Here is a 20198-nt window from a genome sequence, read left to right on the forward strand (position 1 = left end):
GGCGGGCTGCACAGGCTCCCCGGAAGGGAGGTGTGGATAGTGACCTGTGTTCGCACACAGGCTTCTTGGTGGTGGCAGCAGCAGCCTTAGCGTCTCCTGCCCGTCTCTGGGGTCTGCGCTCTTAGCCGCGGCTCGCGCCCGTCTCTGGAGCTTCTTTAAGCAGCGCTCTTAATCCCCTCTCCTCGCGCACCAGGAAACAAAGAGGGAAGAAAAAGTCTCTTGCCTCTTCGGCAGGTCCAGACCTTTTCCCGGACTCCCTCCCGGCTAGCCGTGGCGCACTAACCCCCTGCAGGCTGTGTTCACGCCACCAACCCCAGTCCTCTCCCTGCGCTCCTACCGAAGCCCAAGCCTCAACTCTCAACCCCGCCCGCCCCGGCGGGTGAGCAGACAAGCCTCTTGGGCTGGTGAGTGCCGGTGAGCCCTGATCCTCTGTGTGGGGATCTCTCCGCTTTGCCCTCCGCACCTCCGTCGCTGCGCTCTTGAGGTAGGTTCCCTCTGTGCCAACTGAGTTTTTATCATAAATTGGTGTTGATTTTTGTCAAAAGCTTTTTCTGCATCTGTTGAGATGATCATATGGTTTTTCTCCTTCAATTTGTTAATATGGTGTATCACATTGATTGATTGGGGTATATTGAAGATTCCTTGCATCCCTGGGATAAATCCCACTTGATCATGGTGTATGATCCTTTTAATGTGTTGTTGGATTCTGTTTGCTAGGATTTTGTTGAGGATTTTTGCATCTACGTTCATCAGTGGTATTGGTCTGTAATTTTCTTTTTTTGTATTATTTTTGTCTGGTTTTGGTACCAGGGTGATGGTGGCCTTGTAGAATGAGTTTGGGAGGGTTCCTGCCTCTGCAACTTCTGGGAAGAGTTTGAGAAGGATGGTGTTAGCTCTTCTCTAAATGTTTGATAGAATTTACCTGTGAAGCCATCTGGTCCTGGACTTTTATTTGTTGGAGGATTTTAATCACAGTTTCAATTTCATTATTTGTGATTGGTTTGTTCATATTTTCTATTTCTTCCTGGTTCAGTCTTGGAAGGTTATACCTTTCTAAGAATTTGTCCATTTCTTCCAGGTTGTCCATTTTTTGCCATAGAGCTGCCTGTAGTAATCTCTTAGGATGCTTTGTATTTCTGCAGTGTCTGTTGTAACTTCTCCTTTTTCATTTCTAATTTTATTGATTTGAGTCCTCTCCCTCTTTTTCTTGATGAATCTGGCTAATGGTTTATCAGTTTTGTTTATCTTCTCAAAGAACCAGCTTTTAGTTTTATTGATCTTTGCTATTGTTTTCTTTGTTTCTATTTCATTTATTTCTGCCCTGATCTTTATGATTTCTTTCCTTCTGCTAACTTTGGGTTTTGTTTTTTCTTCTTTCTCTAGTTCCTTTAGGTGTAAGGTTAGATTGTTTATTTGAGATTTTTCTTGTTTCTTGAGGTAGGCTTGTTTTGCTATAAACTTCCCTCTTAGAACTGCTTTTGCTGCATCCCATAGGCTTTGGGTCATCATGTTTTCATTGTCATTTGTCTCTAGGTATTTTTTGATTTCCTCTTTGATTTCATCAGTGATCTCTTGGTTATTTAGTAACGTATTGTTTAGCCTCTATGTGTTTGTGTTTTTTACATTTTTTTCCCTGTAATTGATTTCTAATCTCATCACGTTGTGGTCAGAAAAGATGCTTGATATAATTTCAATTTTCTTAAATTTATGGAGGCTTGGTTTGTGACCCAAGATGTGATCCATCCTGGAGAATGTTCCGTGCACACTTGAGAAGAAAGTGTAATCTACTGTTTTTGGGTGGAATGTCCTATAAATATCAATTAAATCTATCTGGTCTATTGTGTCATTTAAAGCTTGTGTTTCCTTATTAATTTTCTGTTTGGATGATCTGTCCATTGGTGTAAGTGAGGTGTTAAAGTCCCCCATTATTATTGTGTTACTGTCGATTTCCTCTTTTATAGCTGTTAGCAGTTGCCTTAAGTATTGAGGTCCTCCTATATTGGGTGCATATATATTTATAATTGTTATATCTTCTTCTTGGATTGATCCCTTGATCATTATGTAGTGTCCTTCATGTCTCTTGTAACATTCTTTATTTTAAAATCTATTTTATCTGATGTGAGTATTGCTACTCCAGCTTCCTTTCGATTTCCTTTTGCATGGAATATCTTTTTCCACTGAATATCTTTCAGTCTGTAGGTGTCCCTAGGTCTGAAATGGGTCTCTTGTAGACAGCATATATATGGGTCTTGTTCTTGTATCCATTCAGCGAGCCTGTGTCTTTTGGTTGGAGCATTTAATCCATTCACGTTTATGTTCCTATTGCCATTTTCTTAATTGTTTTGGGTTTGTTTTTGTAGGTCATTTTCTTCTCTTGTGTTTCCCACTTAGAGAAGTTCCTTTAGCATTTGTTGTAGAGCTGGTTTCGTGGTGCTGAATTCTCTTAGCTTTTGCTTGTCTGTAAAGCTTTTGATTTCTCCGACAAATCTGAGTGAGATACTTGCTGGGTGGAGTACTCTTGGTGGTAGGTTCTTCCCTTTCATCACTTTAAATTTATCATGCCACTCCCTTCTGGCTTGTAGATTTTCTGCTGAGAAATCAGCTGTTAACCTTTTGGGATTTCCTTTGTATGTTATTTTTAGTTTCTCCCTTGTTGCTTTCAATAATTTTTCTTTGTCTTTAATTTTTGTCAGTTTGATTACTGTGTGTCTCGGCATGCTTCTCCTTGTGTTTTTCCTGCCTGGGGCTCTCTGTGCTTCCTGGACTTGGGTGGCTATTTCCTTTCCCATGTTAGGGAAATTTTCAACTATAATCTCTTCAAATATTTTCTCAGGTCCTTTCTCTCTTCTCCTTCTGGGGCCCCTATTATATGAATGTTCTTGCGTTTCATGTTGTCCCAGAGTTCTCTTAGGCTGTCTTCATTTGTTTTCATTCTTTTTTCTTTATTGCCTTCCACATCAATGAATTCCACCATTCTGTCTTCCAGGTCACTTATCCGTTCTTCTGCCTCAGTTATTATGCTATTGATTCCTTTTGGTGTATTTTTCATTTCAGTTATTGTATTGTTCATCTCTGTTTGCTTGTTCTTTAATTCTTCTAGGTCTTTGTTAAACATTTCTTGCATCTTCTCCGTCTTGGCCTCCATTGTTTTTCTGGGGTCCGGGATCATCTTCACCATCATTATTCTGAATTCTTTTTCTGGAAGGTTGCCTATCTCCACTTCATTTAGTTGTTTTTCTGGGGTTTTATCTTGTTCCTTCATCTGCTACATAGCCCTCTGCCTTTTCTTCTTGTCTACCTTCTGTGAATATGCTTTTTGTTCCACAGGCTGCAGGATTGTAGTTCTTCTTGCTTCTGCTCTCTGCCCTCTGGTGGATGAGGCTATCTAAGAGGCTTGTTCAAGTTTTCTGGTGGTAGGGACTGGGGGTGGGTAGAACTGGGTGTTGCTCTGGTGGGCAGAGCTCAGTAAAACTTTAATCTGCTTGTCTGCTGATAGCTGGACCTGGGTTCCCTCCCTGTTGGTTGTTCGGCCTGAGGCGACCCAACACTGAGTCTTCCTGGGATCTTTGGTGTGGCTAATGGCAGGGCTCACACCAAGGAGTACTTCCCAGAACTTCTGCTGCCAGTGTCCTTGTCCTCACAGTGAGACACAGCCACCACCCGCCTCTGAAGGAGACCCTCCAACACTAGCATGTAGGTCTGGTTCAGTATCCTATGGGGTCACTGCTCCTTCCCCTGGGTCCCGATGTGCACAGTACCTTGTGTGTGCCCTCCAAGAGTGGAGTCTTTGTTTCCCCCAGTCGTGTTGAAGTCCTACAGTCAAATCCCGCTAGCTTTTAAAGTCTGATTCTCTAGGAATTCCTCCTCCCATTGCTGGACCCCCAGGTTGGGAAGCCTGACGTGGGGCTCAGAACCTTCCCTCCAGTGGGTGGACTTCTGTGGTCTAAATGTTCTCCAGCTTGTGAGTCACCCACCCAGCAGTTATGGGATTTGATTTTACTGTGATTGCGCCCCTCCTACCATCTCACTGTGGCTTCTCCTTTGTCTTTGGATGTGAGGTATCTCTTTTGGTGAGTTTCAGTGTCTTCCTCTTGATGATTGTTCAGCAGTTAGTTGTGATTCCAGTGCTCTCACAAGAGGGAGTGAGAGCAGGTCCTTCTACTCCACCATATTGATCCAATCTCCTTTTTCATTTTTTTCTGATCTGATCTTTATGATTTCTTTTCTGATCTTATTTTTATATCCATTCAGCTAGTCTGTGTCTTCTGGTTGGAGCATTTAATCCACTTACAGTTAAGGTAATTATCAATATGTATGTTCCTATTACCATTTTCTTAATTGTTTTGGGTTTGTATTTGTAGGTCTTTTCCTTCTCTTGTGTTTCCTGCCTTGAGAAGTTCCTTTAGCATTTGTTGGAAAGCTGGGTTGTGTAGGCTTCCTAGTGGAGGTAACTGGTGCCTGTGTTCTGGTGGATGAGGCTGGATCTTGTCCTTCTGGTGGGCAGGACTTTGTTTGGTGGTGTGTTTTGGGGTGTCTGAACTTATGATTTTAGGCAGCCTCTCTGCTAATGGGTGGGGTTGTGTTCCTGTCTTGCCAGCTTTTTGGTATAGGGTGTCCAGCACTGTAGCCTGCTGGTCGTTGAGTAGAGCTGGGTCTTAGCGTTGAGATGGAGATCTCTAGGAGAGCTTTCGCCATTTGATATTACATGGGGCTTGGAGGTCTCTGGTGGACCAATGTCCTGAGCTCGGCTCTCCCACCTCAGAAGCTCAGGCCTGACACCTGGCTGGAGTACCAAGACCCTGTCAGCCACATGGCCAGGTATGTGGGGAGTTTCTTGCCTTTTAGGAAGTCTGAGGTCTTCTGCTAGCATTCAGTAGGTGTTCTGTAGGAGTTGTTCCACGTGTAGATGTATTTCTGATGTATTTTTGGGGAGAAAGGTGATCTCCATGTCTTCCTCTGCCATGTTGAAGGTCCCCCAGGGCGGTTAGTTTTTATGGGCTGCGTAATTTCATAGGCTAGTGAGTAGGAGGATTATTCCAACTAATTTGCAGAAGAGGTGAGATTTCCAGGAACTGGGCCACCACCCACTTTTTGACCTTGTGTGGTGGCCCTCGGAACTGTCATGGTGCCTACGGGTGTGTCATTTAGATGCTAATGTATTATGATGAGCATATAATGAGGCTCAAGGTCTACTGAAGGTTGAACCTTCTGCCATCTTGGACCTAGTTGGTTCTAACCAGTTTTGTCTTGTCCTACGGCTATGTCATTCTTTTAGAAGTTGCGTCCTGCTCCCTTCCCTCCTGTTTCACTTCCATACCCTCTTTGGAAAGATGACCATGTTTCCTGCAGCAGACCCCTGCTGCTTAGAGGTATCTGTATCTCTATCTGAGGTCTATCTATTTATACCTCAGATTGGGAATGACCCACAGGTCTCAGTGGGTCTCTGACCTAGAGCAAATGGCCTCTGGTCTCAACCAGAGATCTAGTGATGGAGATGTGACCCATTCTTGCCACCATGATTTCTTTTTTCTAGCAGTCCTTGTGGTAACTTGGGTACCTGGGAGAGCAAATTCAGGTTTGTGGCTAATTTGGGGATGTTAGTACAGTTTGATAGGAGGCTGAACTAAGGTCATGGCAGTAGCACTACAAGGAAGATGTGGATTTATTCAGTCAGTCATTTAGTCAATCAGACAGCTAATATTTCTGTAATGCCTATTATGTTCTAGAGACTACTATAGGTGCCGAGGATAAAGGATGACCACAAAAGGCCTGGCCCTCATGGAGCTTACATTCTATGGTCTGTTGGGGGCAGCATGGTGGGTGGTGATGTATCTTGATAAAGATGCTCCCAGATTTTTGGACTGTGAGGAACGTGGGAGAGGAGATTTGCAGACTGAATATGGTTTTAATCTAGAACATTTGGAGTTTGAGGTGTCTGTGAACCATCAAGGCTGAAATGCTTAGTTAGATATGCGGGGCTTACTTGAAAAGATACACTGGGCAGGTGCTTGGAGATACTGTGGGAATGGATGAGACCACCTGGAAGAATGGGACTCACAGTAGGGCTCAGCCAGGGGCAGGTGTACATCAGGACCACCTGGGGAGCTTCTTCAGACTCTGGGCATCAGTGTCCTTGACCCAGACATTTAGAGATTTTGAAATACCCCATATGGGCATCCTCCCTAAACTACCACCATTGAGATGTCCTCTAAGGGGAATGTGATTACGTTGAAGCAGCAAAAAGGGTTGAGAGTTACTGGTACAACCTGAGAGGAGGCCAGCGTCCAACCGAAAGCCTCGACAGCTTCGTGAAATTCGGAAGTACCTGCGAGAAGCTCCAAAGCTGCTGGCTAGGGACTGAACAAATAAGGCTTTAGTGTCAGTTTTTCACTAGCTGCTGAGATCTCACACGGCGTTTAGCTGCTCTGAGTTTTAATTTCCCCATCATTAAGATCAGAGGGTAGGCCAAAGCAGTGGTTCTCACCCTGTGGTTTAGGAACTAGCAGTGCCAGCATCCCCTGGGAGCATGTTAGAAACGCAAATTCTTGGGCCCCATCCCTTACCTCCTTAATCAGAAGTTCCAGGCGGGGCCCGCAATCTATTACTCCAGCCTGTCAGGTGATTCGGATGCTCCCAAACGTCGGAGAACCGCTGGATGAGATGAATTTGGAACTCCCTTCTAGCTTCGAGTCTTCTGCTCTATACTCTTGTCCAGACGCTTTTGTCAAGTTTCCCAGTCTGAGTCTCTTTGTCCCTCTCCCGTGTTAAGTGATCTTAGCAATGAATCATTGTAAAATGATTTAAATGACTTCTGCTTGTGATGGGGAGGATACGCATGTGTGTATGTGTATGCCTGTGTGTGCATGCGTGTGCACGTGTGTGTGGCAACAGGAGGCTGGCGAGTGGAGACTCAGCCTTCCTGCTTGCTTTTTCGGATGACGTGGTCAGAGTGAGCCTGCCCCAGTGACAGCAAAGAGTCACAAGGTGTGGTCGCGCCCAGTAGGCGCTCAGAAGCTGGTTTGGGCCTTAACCCTCTGTAACACACCTGGAGTTAGGGGAGAGCGGGGCCTCGAAGTCCACCGTCTAATTGTTACTCCAGTAGGTTGCCAGCTCTCTGGTGCTGGCGCTGTCTCCAGCGTCCTTCTCCATTTCTGGCATGTGCTTTATTTGCCTTGCTGACCGTGACCAGGAACTGCTGTTAGAGGCTCTCGGCTAGATTTCCCTTCGCTGGAAGTCCGCAGCTGGGCCGGAAGGACTCCTCTGCAAGATCCCCTCACAACCCAGCTGAGCCCAGTTTATGAAGCTGCGTGATGCTCGAGCTGGGCCTGCCCCTAATGCTAGTGCATCTAGAGCAAGAGTTCAAAGGGACACCTACCTACCACCTGTAAAAACTTACAATTCATTCACAAAATAAACAGTTAGATGCAAGATTTTCTCTCCTTCCGCCTTGACAAATATACTTTCATAATGACCTGGAAGACCGGGTTCAAATTTAGATTTCTCAGCCTCCCTGAATTTCCACTTCGAAAGAGGCAGTGTGGACAGGACTGGTCCCTGAGGCCCGGTCTGCTGCTCTGCTTGCTCTGCCCCTCCCTGGAGGCTGCGCCTGTGCACACACGTGGGCACCGCAACCAACAACCCAGCTCCGTCCGCTGGTCGTCCTGGCACACAGTGACCCACTGGTCACCCCATCACTGAGAGTGCACACACCGGCAGCACAGGTCCCCCCCAGAAGGACAGACCCAGGGAAGAGGCCACTGCGGACCAGGACACAGGCTCAGGACTCTCCAGGCGGGGAACCCAGGGTCTTGTGTGCTCAGGGAGTGGTCCATGAGCGGAGGGGCCCCAGGCTCTTCTAGGCATGTCCTCCTGGCCTGGGACACACACTCCAGCCAAGGAGCGTGGTGTGGCCAAAGGAGGATCCAAACTGGGTCTTCTAAATCAGGGCCCACGTTTGTCTGGGTCTAATTGTGCCAGGAACCGCTCTGAGTGATTCTCTTCCCTGTCACCTTTAGTGTTCTGTGGATGCTTCCCCATGTGCTATTCAGGGAAGTATGAATGTCAGAGTAGGAGGGACATTAGAAATCATAGAATCCAGCCCATTGGTTAGCAGACGAGTAAATCGAGGCACTGCGTGAGGGTGGATTACATTCTGGAAAGATGCATTACTCCCTGGAATTGTATGTACTCTGGAGTGGTGGATTGTGGAATTACACGCTGGAACGGTGGATTTCAGAGGGAAGCATGATTGTGATGTGAACCATAAACCCCCCACTAAAAGAAGCCGGGAGGGCTCTGGAAGACATTTCATGCTGCCCCTCAGTGTCTGAGAATTTCCTGAATCCCTAGGTCACTAGAACAAATACTGTTCTGTGTCTTAAACCCACATCTTTACTACTGCCTTGAAGGCATCACCTTGAAAGTGGCTCTAGTGGCAGATTCTGGTTACATACTCATAGTGCTGCTTTAGTAATATTAGTTGGAGCAAGCTTCAAAAAGATGGAAATGAGATTTTTTTTCCTGTTCAGAATTTCCTGATTATTTTTAGTTAGTCTGGGCATTTTCCATTGCATCAGTGAATATAACTCTGTTCATTCCGTGAAAATCAAATAACTAAAAAGCGAGCAATGTATTTCTGTCACAGATGACATTTTTGTTTGCATTTTGGAGTGTTTTTATGAATTGGATTACAAAACTAATTGAATCGGAGATGAATTTTACACAGGAAGTTGAAGTATTTTATGAAATAAAATTACCATAAGAAATTGACTTAATCATTCAGAAGTTTCTAATGCAAAAACACGGTTTTGAAAGCCCTCCAAAGAAGAAAGCCCAAGAAGACAGCTCCCTCATGGCAAAGAAACTCACTTTTTATTTATTTATCTCTTAAGAAGTATGGCTTTTAGCTTATAAGAACACAGCTTCGGGATGGATTGTATAAATGCATTATACTAGTTTTAAATGCTACAGTTCTTCAAAACTAGTTTTTTATTGCGTGTTATATATAATATATATATAATATATAATCCAACATTCTAACCATAGTTGCTGAAATATGAGTTATTTTTGTACTTAACTGCTTAAATCTTGTTTAGTCCACGTGTAAGTGGCCTACCACTTTGATTTTTTTTTAATGTTGAGGAAGCACTAATACGTTTTTATATCATAATAGATACAAATCCCAGAAGACCTCAGTGTTATAACTATTATCAACATTTTTTTGCCTCCTTAAGAGTTTTTTGAGAGAGTAACTTGGGCTCGACTTGCCCTGTCAAATGACTGGACTTTCTCCTGATGACTCAGAGGTTGTAGACATGTGAGGAAAGTCTCTTTAGTTTCACTCCTCATCTTTCATTCCCTAGCTGGAAGAGACTGAGAGAAATGGTTTGCTTGGTTCATTCCGGTTGGGACTACACTCCGATGTCTCTTTATCTCCAAAGCTGGTACCAGGCCAAGCCTCAAGACTTCCCAGCTGGTTTCTCTGGGCTTTCCAGGTCTGCCACCGCCTGTCTGGAATCTGTCTCCAGCTCAGAGGGGCCCTACCGGGTGGTTTGCTCCTGCCTTCAGCTTGCCCGCTCTATAGATACTCCAATAATCATACAATGTCTGTATAAATATTGTGCTTGCCCTGCAAATACAGCTTCAGACGGCCCCAGCTGGAGACCTGCCTTTCCTTCAAGGACACCCCAGACAAACACACAAAGAGAAGAATGCTGTGCTCGCGATGCAAATATGCCATAAGACAAGGCCTCTGATGCTTCCTTCCAACCAGATGGCCCTTCACACGCCCCTCCTACTCATACGATTTAGAGTCACCGATCCTATGGCCTTCAACTGCTTTGCTGAAAAAAGTTCCGTTCAGTTTACTAACACACATTCTTCCGAGGAGGGCGCAGGCTGAGGGAACTGTGGGAGGGAAACCACATCCCTTAGAATCTGGAAAGGCCAGAGAAACCTTGGGGGAAGTCTTGACAAATGGCAAATAAGTTCCATTGCGAGCACAGCTCTGAACAGTTGGTGGCGCTGCTCCAGGCACTGGGTTGAGGAGGTTTCCGAGGCCTCCATGAATAGCGGAGAATGGACTTCCATGTGATCAATTTGATGCCGAGGGTGACTTCCAGGTTTCTGGACGTCGTGGTGGATGATGATACCATTTACCAGAATAGGGATTACTGGAGGGGCTCAGGTTGAAGAGAAAGATGATGAATTCACTTTTGACCTGTTGAATTTGAGAGGCCCGTGTGACATCTGGGTCCACTTGGCAGTTGGGTACATAGACCTGCCCTCTGGAAGAGAGGGCCGGGCTGGGGAAATGGAACGGGGCGGGGGGACGGGGGAGCCCACCAGCATATATGTGGTAATGACTGGCAGGGATGAGAGCACCCAGGAAGAGAGTGTAGTGGAGCTGAGAAGAGGACGTTCGGCAGAATCACCGAGAACACAAACTTTAAGGGGTTGAGAGAAGATCATCTCTTCTTTGTTACTACTCACTGTCTCTGTCTCCTGCCCCGTTGATAAGATCTTACATCAGTAGACTCTAGACCTCAGTTTCTTCATCTGTAAAGCGGGAATAATGTCTCCTTCCGCTATCCCATACTCTTATGAGGATCAGTTGATTTCTGGTGACATGTGGTGGGTTGAACAAACATATTTACTACCGGTCCCTAAAAAACTGCACTAAAATGCTTGTCAGCTGGGGCGAAGAGCGTTAACCAGCAGGACAAAAGGATCAGCAGATGGCAGTGATGAGATTTTGGAAACTGAAATGCCCATGGTCAAGTGGCAATGTATTTAGAAACCAAAGAATGGTGGTTGCTAAGCCAGCAGTGAGGGGAAGACCAGAAGCTGGCTAATACTTGAATAGTGCTTTAAAATACACAAAACTTTTCTTCTCTCTCTCTCATTCTCTCTCTCTTTTTTCTCAGATCTCTTTTTCTCTTTAAAGGAATAAATGTTCAAGTAGAAAGGATACTGATACATTGTATGAATAAACCAGTTTATCCCTTCCTTTACCGGTGGACAATTAAGTTATTTCCAGTAAAAATATTAAATAAGAAATGTGCAGATAAAATCAGAGTACACAAACTCACGTGGGGATAGGACATGTAACACCAAATGGTTGTTACCTCTGGAAGAGAGGAATGGAGAATGGCGTTTCAGCTATATTTTATCCCATCCCCCATACATTTATTTATTTATTTATTTCCAGCTTTATTGAGATATAATTGACATATAACATTGTGTAAGTTTAAGGTGTACAGTGTGGTGATTTGATACATAGAGAGAGAAATGATTACCACAGTAAGGTTAGTTGACACATCCATCACTCACATAGTTAGCATTTTTGTGTGTGTATGGTGAGAACATTTAAAATTTACTGTCTTAGCAACTTTCAGGTACTATTAACTATAGTCATCTTGCTGTATCTTAGATCTCCAGAACTTACTTATTCAATTTATAACTGAAACTTTGTATGCTTTGACCACCTTCACCCACTCTCCCTGCCCACCCCGTCTACCTTTTCACCTTCTCCCACCTCTGGCAACCACCAATCTACTCTCTGTTTTTTATTATGTTTGGCTTTTTTTGTATTTCACATATAAGTGATATAATGTGGTATTTGCTTTACTCTGACTTATTTCGCTTAGTATAATGCCCTTAATTTCACCCATGTCATCACAAATGGCAGGATTTCCTTTTTTATGGTTGAATAATATTCCATTTTATGTATATGTGTGTATATATCTATATCTGTATCTACCACATATTCTTTATTCATCCATCAATGGACACTTAGTTGTTTCCACATCTTGGCTATTGTTAATAGCGCTGCAATGAACATGGGAGTACAGATATCTCTTTGAGATTCTGTTTTCATTTCCTTCAGATAAAGATAACTGCCCAGAAGTGGGATAGCTGGATCACATAGTAGTTCTAGTTTTAATTATTTGAGTAACCTCCAGACTGTTCTCCATAGTGGCTGTACCAATTAACATTCCCACCAACAGTGCACAAAGGTTCCCTTTTCTCCACATCCTGGCCAATCCTTGTTATTTCTTGTCTTTTTGATAATAGCCATTCTCGCAGGTGTGAGGTGATATTTCCTTGTGCTTTTGATTTGCATTTCCCTGATTTGTGATGTTGAGCACCTTTTCATGTATCTGTTGGCTATTTATTTGTACATCTTCTTTGGAAAGATGTCTATTCATGTTCTTTGTCCATTTTTTAATCATATTATTTGGTTTTTTGCTATTGAGTTGTATGAGTTCCTTATATACTTATATGTATCAAATATATGGATAGCAAAAGTTTTCTCCTACTTTATTTCTTTTTAAAAAAGATTTGAAAATTCACATAATAATAATAATTATAGCATTACATGTTAATTATTTTGAGAAAGGGAAAAGAAAATCTTCCAATCAGTATTCAAGGACACCTGAATGAGTATACTATAAAGGCAGCATGCTCAGAGCACTGGCTTCCCCACCAGCTCTAGTTTAGAATCTTCATGAAGATGTGAGGCCAGGACCATGTTCATGACCCCATCTCTCCTCCCCTACACATTGTGAGATCTGGCTGGGCCATCCTCTAGGCCTTCGTGTCCTGTGAGGCCCCATGTTGATGCCCCCTTGGACACAGTTATATCCAAAGGGACATAATTGTGAGATGTAATTTAGAATCAGAACTGTCGAGAATTGAGGGCATAGGGAGCAAAAAATTGGGGGAAATACTGTTCTGGATTATGGCCAGCCTCCAAAGTAGGGCGGAGCAAGAGAGTGCCTGTTCTGTGTGCTTTATAATATCAGGTCCTCCCATTAGTGCTTCAGTCACTGTTGATTGACAAATCTGTGTGGCACTGTTTTTGGCAGCAATAGCCTCTTTCCTGGACACCTTCATTTCACTGTGATAGTTGACTTGTGATACGGGCATATTATTTTATGCAGGTACATTACCTTTGGTTAAGAGCTAGTAAATCTGCTTCATTAATTACAAACTATTTTTAACCTTACTGCTAGATTGAGAGACAGACAGCAACCATGAGACAACGCAGCCTCCCCTAAACCGCCTGGTATAAACTAGTACAAACGCTTCATGAAGCGTTATTTTGTAGATTTCCTTTAGTTCTGAAGGAGCCTGGTCATACAGGCGCCCATGCAACATTTGGTCTTTGAATGTAAAAATACTTTTCCAGGTAGTTTTTTCAAATTATGAAAAATAATATAATAACAATCTGTAAAGCTTACTAAATAGAAGAAAACAGGAAAAAGAATCATCCTTAATCTCAACTACCTTAATGTAACAATTAGCCTTTTACTCTTGCCTTCCAGTTATTTTACAAATGAGTATTTCGTATGACTCTAATAACAGTATTGATGGTAATTGGGTATACTTTTTATTTAACACTACATCCTAATTGTTGCTACAGAGTGATACAAGCCTCATTCTTTTTTTTTTTTATTTTTTTATTTTTTTAAGCCTCATTCTTAAAATAAACTTTTAATTTTGAAATTAATTTAGATTTATAGAGAGTTGCAAAAATAATAGAATTCCTGTCTTTTACCCAGTTTCTCCTCATGTTAACATATTATGTAACCGTGGTACATTTGTCGAATCTAAAAGATTAACTAGTGCTAGTACTAACTAGTAATAGTACAATATTATCAAATAAACTACTGACTTTGGATTTCGCTCATTTTCCCACTACGTCCTTTCCCTGTTCCCGATCCTAAGAAACTGTAACGTGTTTAGTCAAATCTCATTTTTGATGTTTGTATAACAGTCCATCTTGGTAATGTACTATTATTGACTTGACTTTTGCCCTGTTTCTAAATATTTAGATTGTTTATGGTCTTTCCATATCACAAGTGACCCTCTGAAGAACATCTTCACGCGAGCAGCCTTCTCTTCTTTTAAGATTCTTTCCTCATGACAGACTGTAATCCCACCTCAGAGAGTCCAAGGGAAGGAACATACTTGTGGCTCTGGATATTACTGCATTTTGCCAAGTTGTCTTCCAAAATGCCTGCGCTCATTTACTCTGCCATAAGTAATTTTTTGAGACTAGCACATTTATGTACTCTTGTCAGCATTAGTTACTATCACTTAAACATTTTTGGCTAATTTAATAGGTGAAAATGACATCTCAATTTTAAGAAGTTGTATTTATTTGATAACGAGCAAATTTCAATATTTTGCCATGTGTGTTTATCAGCTATATTTTCTCTTATGGGAGTTGTCTCTTCATATTTTATTTGTGTATATTTTATAAACATATTCAGGGCCTGAATGTGTTTTCTCAGTATGTATGAGTTTTATAATAAAGGGATCCCTTGGCCTGCATTTTGCTGCAATTATTTACCTTTTGATCTGTTGTTTTTATTTCTTCTTTTGTAATCTTTGAGGAGCATAATGAAGTTTTAAGACGTGGATCCATCACTTTTGATTTATTTTCTTTAGCACTTTTTTTTTTTTTTTTTTCGGTACGCAGGCCCCTCACTGCCGCGGCCTCTCCCGTTGTGGAGCACAGGCCCCGGACACGCAGGCCCAGCGGCCATGGCTCACGGGCCCAGCCGCTCCGCGGCACGTGGGATCCTCCCGGACCGGGGCACGAACCCGTGTCCCCTGCATCGGCAGGCGGACTCCCAACCACTGCGCCACCAGGGAAGCCCTCTTTAGCACTTTTAAGCTTAGAAAGGTTTATCTTCAAAAAAAAAGTATCTGATTTTAAAATTCAATTCTTTTCCATAATTTGATTTCCCATCTTTAACCATTTGATTCGTCTGAGATAGTTTTGGTGTTTGGCCCAAATGTCTGACCTGGCTACCTCTCACTCACCAGCTGCCGACGACCACACCTCCTACACCAGCAGCAGTCAAAGCTGCCTTTGTGATCCTAGATGAGTGGATGACACGCACCCCTCCCCTGCGCTGCCCAAGGCAGAATCCTTGGAGCTTTCAGGACTCTCATTCGTCACCCCACCCACATCTACTCAACCATGGCGCTCTGTTATGTGGTGCTTCCCCCGACTCTTTGAGGAAGAGTGTATACTGCTCCCTCTGCTTGAGACACTTCTCCATCCCCACTTTGTCGCATTCTTATTAGTCTGCCAGGTGGAGTCAGGTGTGTCCTTGCTGTGTGCCACCAAAGTGCTCCATCCTTCCCTTTATGTTCCTCACACCCAGTTGTAATGTCCTGCTAACTTGTTGGTGGTCCCCTGTGTCTCTTCATTATTAAGGTAGCCTCACTGACTAAGCCAGTGCCTGATACATATAGGAGCTCGATAAATATATGTTAGGGGTGTGAAAGATTGAATAAATGAAAGAATATGCCGATAAAAATAGAAGTCATATCTAGCTGTGTTCCAGCAGGGCTTGATTAGAATACTTTCTTAGAGAATATGAACATAAAGGGGATAGTATATTAGAATTCAGGCTTTTCATGGTACCAGCATGTCATGGATACTGTGGATTGGCTTGTTCAACATCCATTTTACCCTCCTTTTAGGTGTCATTACTGTAATGCAAAGGCTGGAGAAATACAAACATTTCCCAGACTGCCTTGCAGTCAGTATTCTGGAGGTAAATTAGGTCCCACCAATTAGATGCACTCTTAGGACTTACAGAAGGCAGGAAAGGGAGGAAGGCCACTTGCCGGCTGCTGTTTCTCCTGCCAAGCAAGGCCATCAAAACATGACAACTCATCATTCCAAGGTTCACCACCACTTTCGTGTGTGTCTGGAGGCAATTGTAATGGTAAGAATGGCAGGATCAAGTGTGAAGGCTGGGGTTTCCTGGTTTTGAATCACTGCAATAGCGAATTAGCTAGTTACCATCTATCTACCTATTATCTCTCTCTCTTTCTCACCTATTTATTTACATATTTATAAAATAGAGCTAATGGAGACTCCTGAATTCCAGTCCCCTAGTCTTTCCACCAATTTTGTAACCATGTTTCTGCTTAAAATACCTAGAGAGTTTTCTGTTTTCTGTACTGAACAGATCCACAAGGGATACAAGGACTGGTTTCCTAAGAACTGACCCAAGTAGCCCAACTTGATAAGTTGTAATTTTCCCCAAAATGAAGAGAGTAGTCCTACTCCTAGGACCTAGGATGAGATTGTGCTTATTGGTTATTCTGTGGTCTGTGAGGATTCTGTAAATCATTTCCACTATCTTTTCCCCCATTCCCAGCTTCCCTTGAGATTTTGATAGCATAGACCCCCACTCAGCAATAAAACTGCCCAGTAATAAATAATTATACAGCTGAACCCAAATGTAAAACTACACAGGAAAAAGTATAGGTAAATGACTCAGATCTTTGAACATATTAAGAGCCCTTTTAAATCAGTGGGAAAAAAAAATAACTCAATTGAAAAATGTACAAAACACATGAAGGGAGGAAGAAAAATAGCCAAAGAAGATATTAAAATATTCCTCTTTCTTTCTTATCAAAGTAGCAACGATTTTAAAGTAATACTCAGATCTGGGGAAGATGTGTTCCTTATACTGGGCATTCTCATACACCTCCATAAGCTTCTAAATTGGTTAATTTTCTAGATGTAAGTTTGGTTGTATTTATAAAAATCTTTAAAGCATTCATTCTCTGGATCAACAGTTTTCAGCCGGAGTCAGTTTTGCCTGCCGTGGGGCATTTGACAATGTCTGGAGGTGTTTTTGGTTTCCACAACTACAGTTGGTGCGTGCTACTAGCATCTAGTGGGCAGAGACCAGGGATGCATCTCAACATCATCCTACAATGCACAGGACAGCCCGCACAAAAAAATATACAGCTCGAAATGTCAGTAGAGTGGAGGTTGAGAAATTGTATCTTAGACACAAAAATTCTGCTTTGAGAATTTACCCAAATGAAAAAATTGAATGTACTTCAAGATTCATTTATTAAATCCTTTTTAGAGAGCAAAAAGTTAGTAGCTGTTAAAAATTAAGATGCATCTACTCATAATTTTTAATAGATATCCCTCCTAGAAATGCTTGGACTTTTGTGCATGAAAAGGCACACACACAGATGTTCTTCTCAGCCTTATTTTTAACAGTGAAATTTTGGAAACAACCTAAATGTCAATGACTGGAGTAACAGTTAATGTCCGTGCATGCTCTGCATAGCAGAGTATTTGGCCATCCCACTGCCCACTACTCTTTTCCTATGATCCTGTCCTCCTTTGGGAAACTCCTGTACAGTGGATAGGCTTGGTGGAAGAACTACTTCCGGGACTCCATTCATCCTGTCCGTTTCCAGTTTGGAAACCAGAAAAAACTGATCTTTCCTCTCTGATCCTTTGGTCACATGACATGTTTGTCACATGACATAAGTTTGGCCAATCAGATGGGACTTTAAATCTTGAACCAAGGCAGAGCCAGAGAACAGTTGAAGATCAAATCCCTGAGTCACAGCACTGGTGGCAGTGGTAGGTGTCTATGGCCGTTATTGCCGATTGATGACACTGAACCTCTGTTACTTGGTCCACCAGAAAGGCCTTCGATTTTGTTATTGAAAATGTTGGTGGTGGAAGGCCCCGGCAGTAGCCCAATAAATGGACACATTAGATCTCTGTGAATTGCAAACAGAGTATCCCAACTGATATGCTGGAGAATTATACACAGTCACTAAAAAGAAAGATCATCAGGACATATTAGTAAGTGGAAAATCAAACTGAAGAACACTCGTTCACTGAAGGAACGTTTATTGAGCTCTTCCATTTATTAGTCTCTGTGCTCTGAACAGGACATACCTAGTTGCGGCCCTCATGGAGCATTATTTAAAATAGCAAAATGTCAGAAATAAATTGTGTCTAACAATAGTGGAATGAGATACACTATAAATTATGGCACATGCATTATATGGAAGAGCTAACAGCCATTAAAAATTAAAAAAATTATTTTGATTAGTAAATACATACTATCAGTTTATATATATATTAATATTTATATATATACGCTATATATACTAAGTCAAATAATATTTATGAATATATATTGAATATATATAATATGAATATTATATGTAATGAACACAATAAACAATTAAAATTATATATACATTATATAAACATGTTTGTATGTGTGTGTGTGTGTGTGTATATATATATATGTATATATATATATATACATATTTCAAAAAATTCCATGTAACCAAAAGGAGGTATACTATATAAAAATGTTGGCAGGACTCATTTTTGAATGATGGAATTTTTTGGTTTTGTTTTCTAAATTTTGAAATCTGCGTATGTTTTTTTTATAAACATAAAATTTATTGTTTATAACCATAAAATTATTTAAGGTAAGAATACAGTAAAACATTTGAAATTTCCTAACCCCATTTTATACTAAACCACATTTTTGAAATATTCAGCAGTAAGAATATACGAGATATATAAACAGAATCTATATAACATATCTATAAAACATATATGTTACTGAGTAAACCAAAAAAAATTCACTATCTTGCTTTAATGCATTCCAAGCGCCTTGGTCTATGCGGCCCTGAATCTCCCTTTGCTGGTCCTTGAGGTATTAGGAGTTACAGAAGAAGGGACTGTGGGCGATAGCTGGGCTGATTTCCCTCCCATTGCAGGTTTGGGAGGGGTCAGTAGAGGTCTGGTGAAGTCAGCTGCCACAGGTGTGGCCTCCTGGAGAGATGTCTGCATTTCTGGCCTGTGAAATCATCTTTAAGTATGCTCTCCATCTGTAAGCACACACTCTTATATCTCGTGTTAAGTGTACTCAAGGTGGGATGTGTAACACCATCTCTTTTGTTTTGGGGCAGGCAAGGTGGGGCCGCCTCTTGATATCATGCTAGAGGCACTGAACTGTACAGCTTTCAGCATCCAGTGGAAGATGCCAAGGCATCCTGGGAGCCCCATCATGGGGTATACTGTGAGTACCTGGGCACGGGGATTTCTGTAGTGGGTGTGTTGGGGTAACTGTTCCTCCTCCCCATCTCCTGTATACGGCCTCCTGATACCAGCCTTCCCGTGTGGGGCTTCATTCTCCCTCCGTGAAACCAGAGATGTTTCCCTTTAAGGTCATTTGTAAGTGCCCTGAAAGTCAGTTGGCTCTACTGAGTCCTTGCCCTGTTCTGGGATGGGAAAATATAAACTCAGTAGAAGACATGCTTCCTGATCTCCAACTGCCCACAGTTAAATTTGGAGACTAAAGCAGAAACATGGGAAATAATAGAGAGTCGCTGTCCTATTTTGTCAATAGGACAAAATAATGTAAAATCTGAATGAAAATGACCGGGTGGACAGGCAAAGTGGAGAAGGGAACAGAGAATGCATTCCTACCTCCGAGAGTTTACAAACTGACCCTTTTACAGTTTACCAAAATGTTCTCTTTGAACAGTGTTTTTAAAAATGAGTCAACTTTTAGAAGTTAGGATTGATGTATATCCACTAATACGTATAAAATGGATAACTAATAAGAACCTGCTGTATACAAAAATAAATAAAATTAAATTAAAAACTTCCAAAAAAAAAAAAGAAGTTAGGAGATTTCAGATAAATACTTGAAAGGCTGAAATCTCTGGGACTATCTGGAGAGCTGGCCACCCCAGGCTCACCTTCCTATGGGGCGCCAAGCCTGCTGGAGCTGAGCTGCCCACCGGGATGTAAACCCCCCATAAGACCCCAGACCCACCATTCCCTCCTGTCTCCCCTTCACCAAGGGAGAGAAGCCATGTATCATGACCCTTGTCCTGTTGTCATCTTAAAGTAGAGAAATGGATTTCTAGACTCAGGTAGAATCAAAAGTGGGAAAATGAAAGATTACCTGAGAGAATCATGGTTTCGGGGAAAATACTAGGCGCCGGGCCCAGCCCTCTCCATTCCACTTTACTCCGTGTCTTCCTCTGGGTCTCTGCAGGCTTAGGAGTTTGCAGCCCTGGCCAGGTATGTCTGATGTTTGCTGACAAGGAGCTAGTGTGAGAGAGGTGAGGCAGCGTGCCTCAGGACCCGCTGTGGTTGTGAGTACAGTTCGAACCATAGGCCCTTGGTCTGGTGGAGAAGTGCTGGCCCCGCTCTCACACGGATGTCTGCATCTTTTCCAGGTCTTTTACTCTGAGGTCGGCGTAGATAAATCCCTGCAGGAGCGGTCCCACGGTGTGCCACTCGGCCTGGATACCCTGACCACGGTGAGTAGCTCCATCCTGGAAGCCTCCTAAAAGCACATCCCTGGTTGGCA

General features: G+C 42.5%; 1 protein-coding gene across 1 annotated transcript in view; it reads left to right on the forward strand.

The window, feature by feature from the left end:
• EGFLAM (EGF like, fibronectin type III and laminin G domains) overlaps positions 1-20198 on the forward strand; it is a 166180-nt gene that overhangs the window by 30229 nt on the left and 115753 nt on the right. Inside the window, exons 2-3 of the mRNA XM_024754636.1 lie at positions 18784-18893; positions 20065-20148. Coding sequence (XP_024610404.1) covers positions 18784-18893; positions 20065-20148 — 194 coding nt within the window. The remainder of the gene's footprint in view (positions 1-18783; positions 18894-20064; positions 20149-20198) is intronic.

This window comes from Neophocaena asiaeorientalis, unplaced genomic scaffold (assembly GCF_003031525.2).
Source record: "Neophocaena asiaeorientalis asiaeorientalis breed wild unplaced genomic scaffold, Neophocaena_asiaeorientalis_V1.1 scaffold229, whole genome shotgun sequence".
NCBI lineage: Eukaryota > Metazoa > Chordata > Mammalia > Artiodactyla > Phocoenidae > Neophocaena > Neophocaena asiaeorientalis.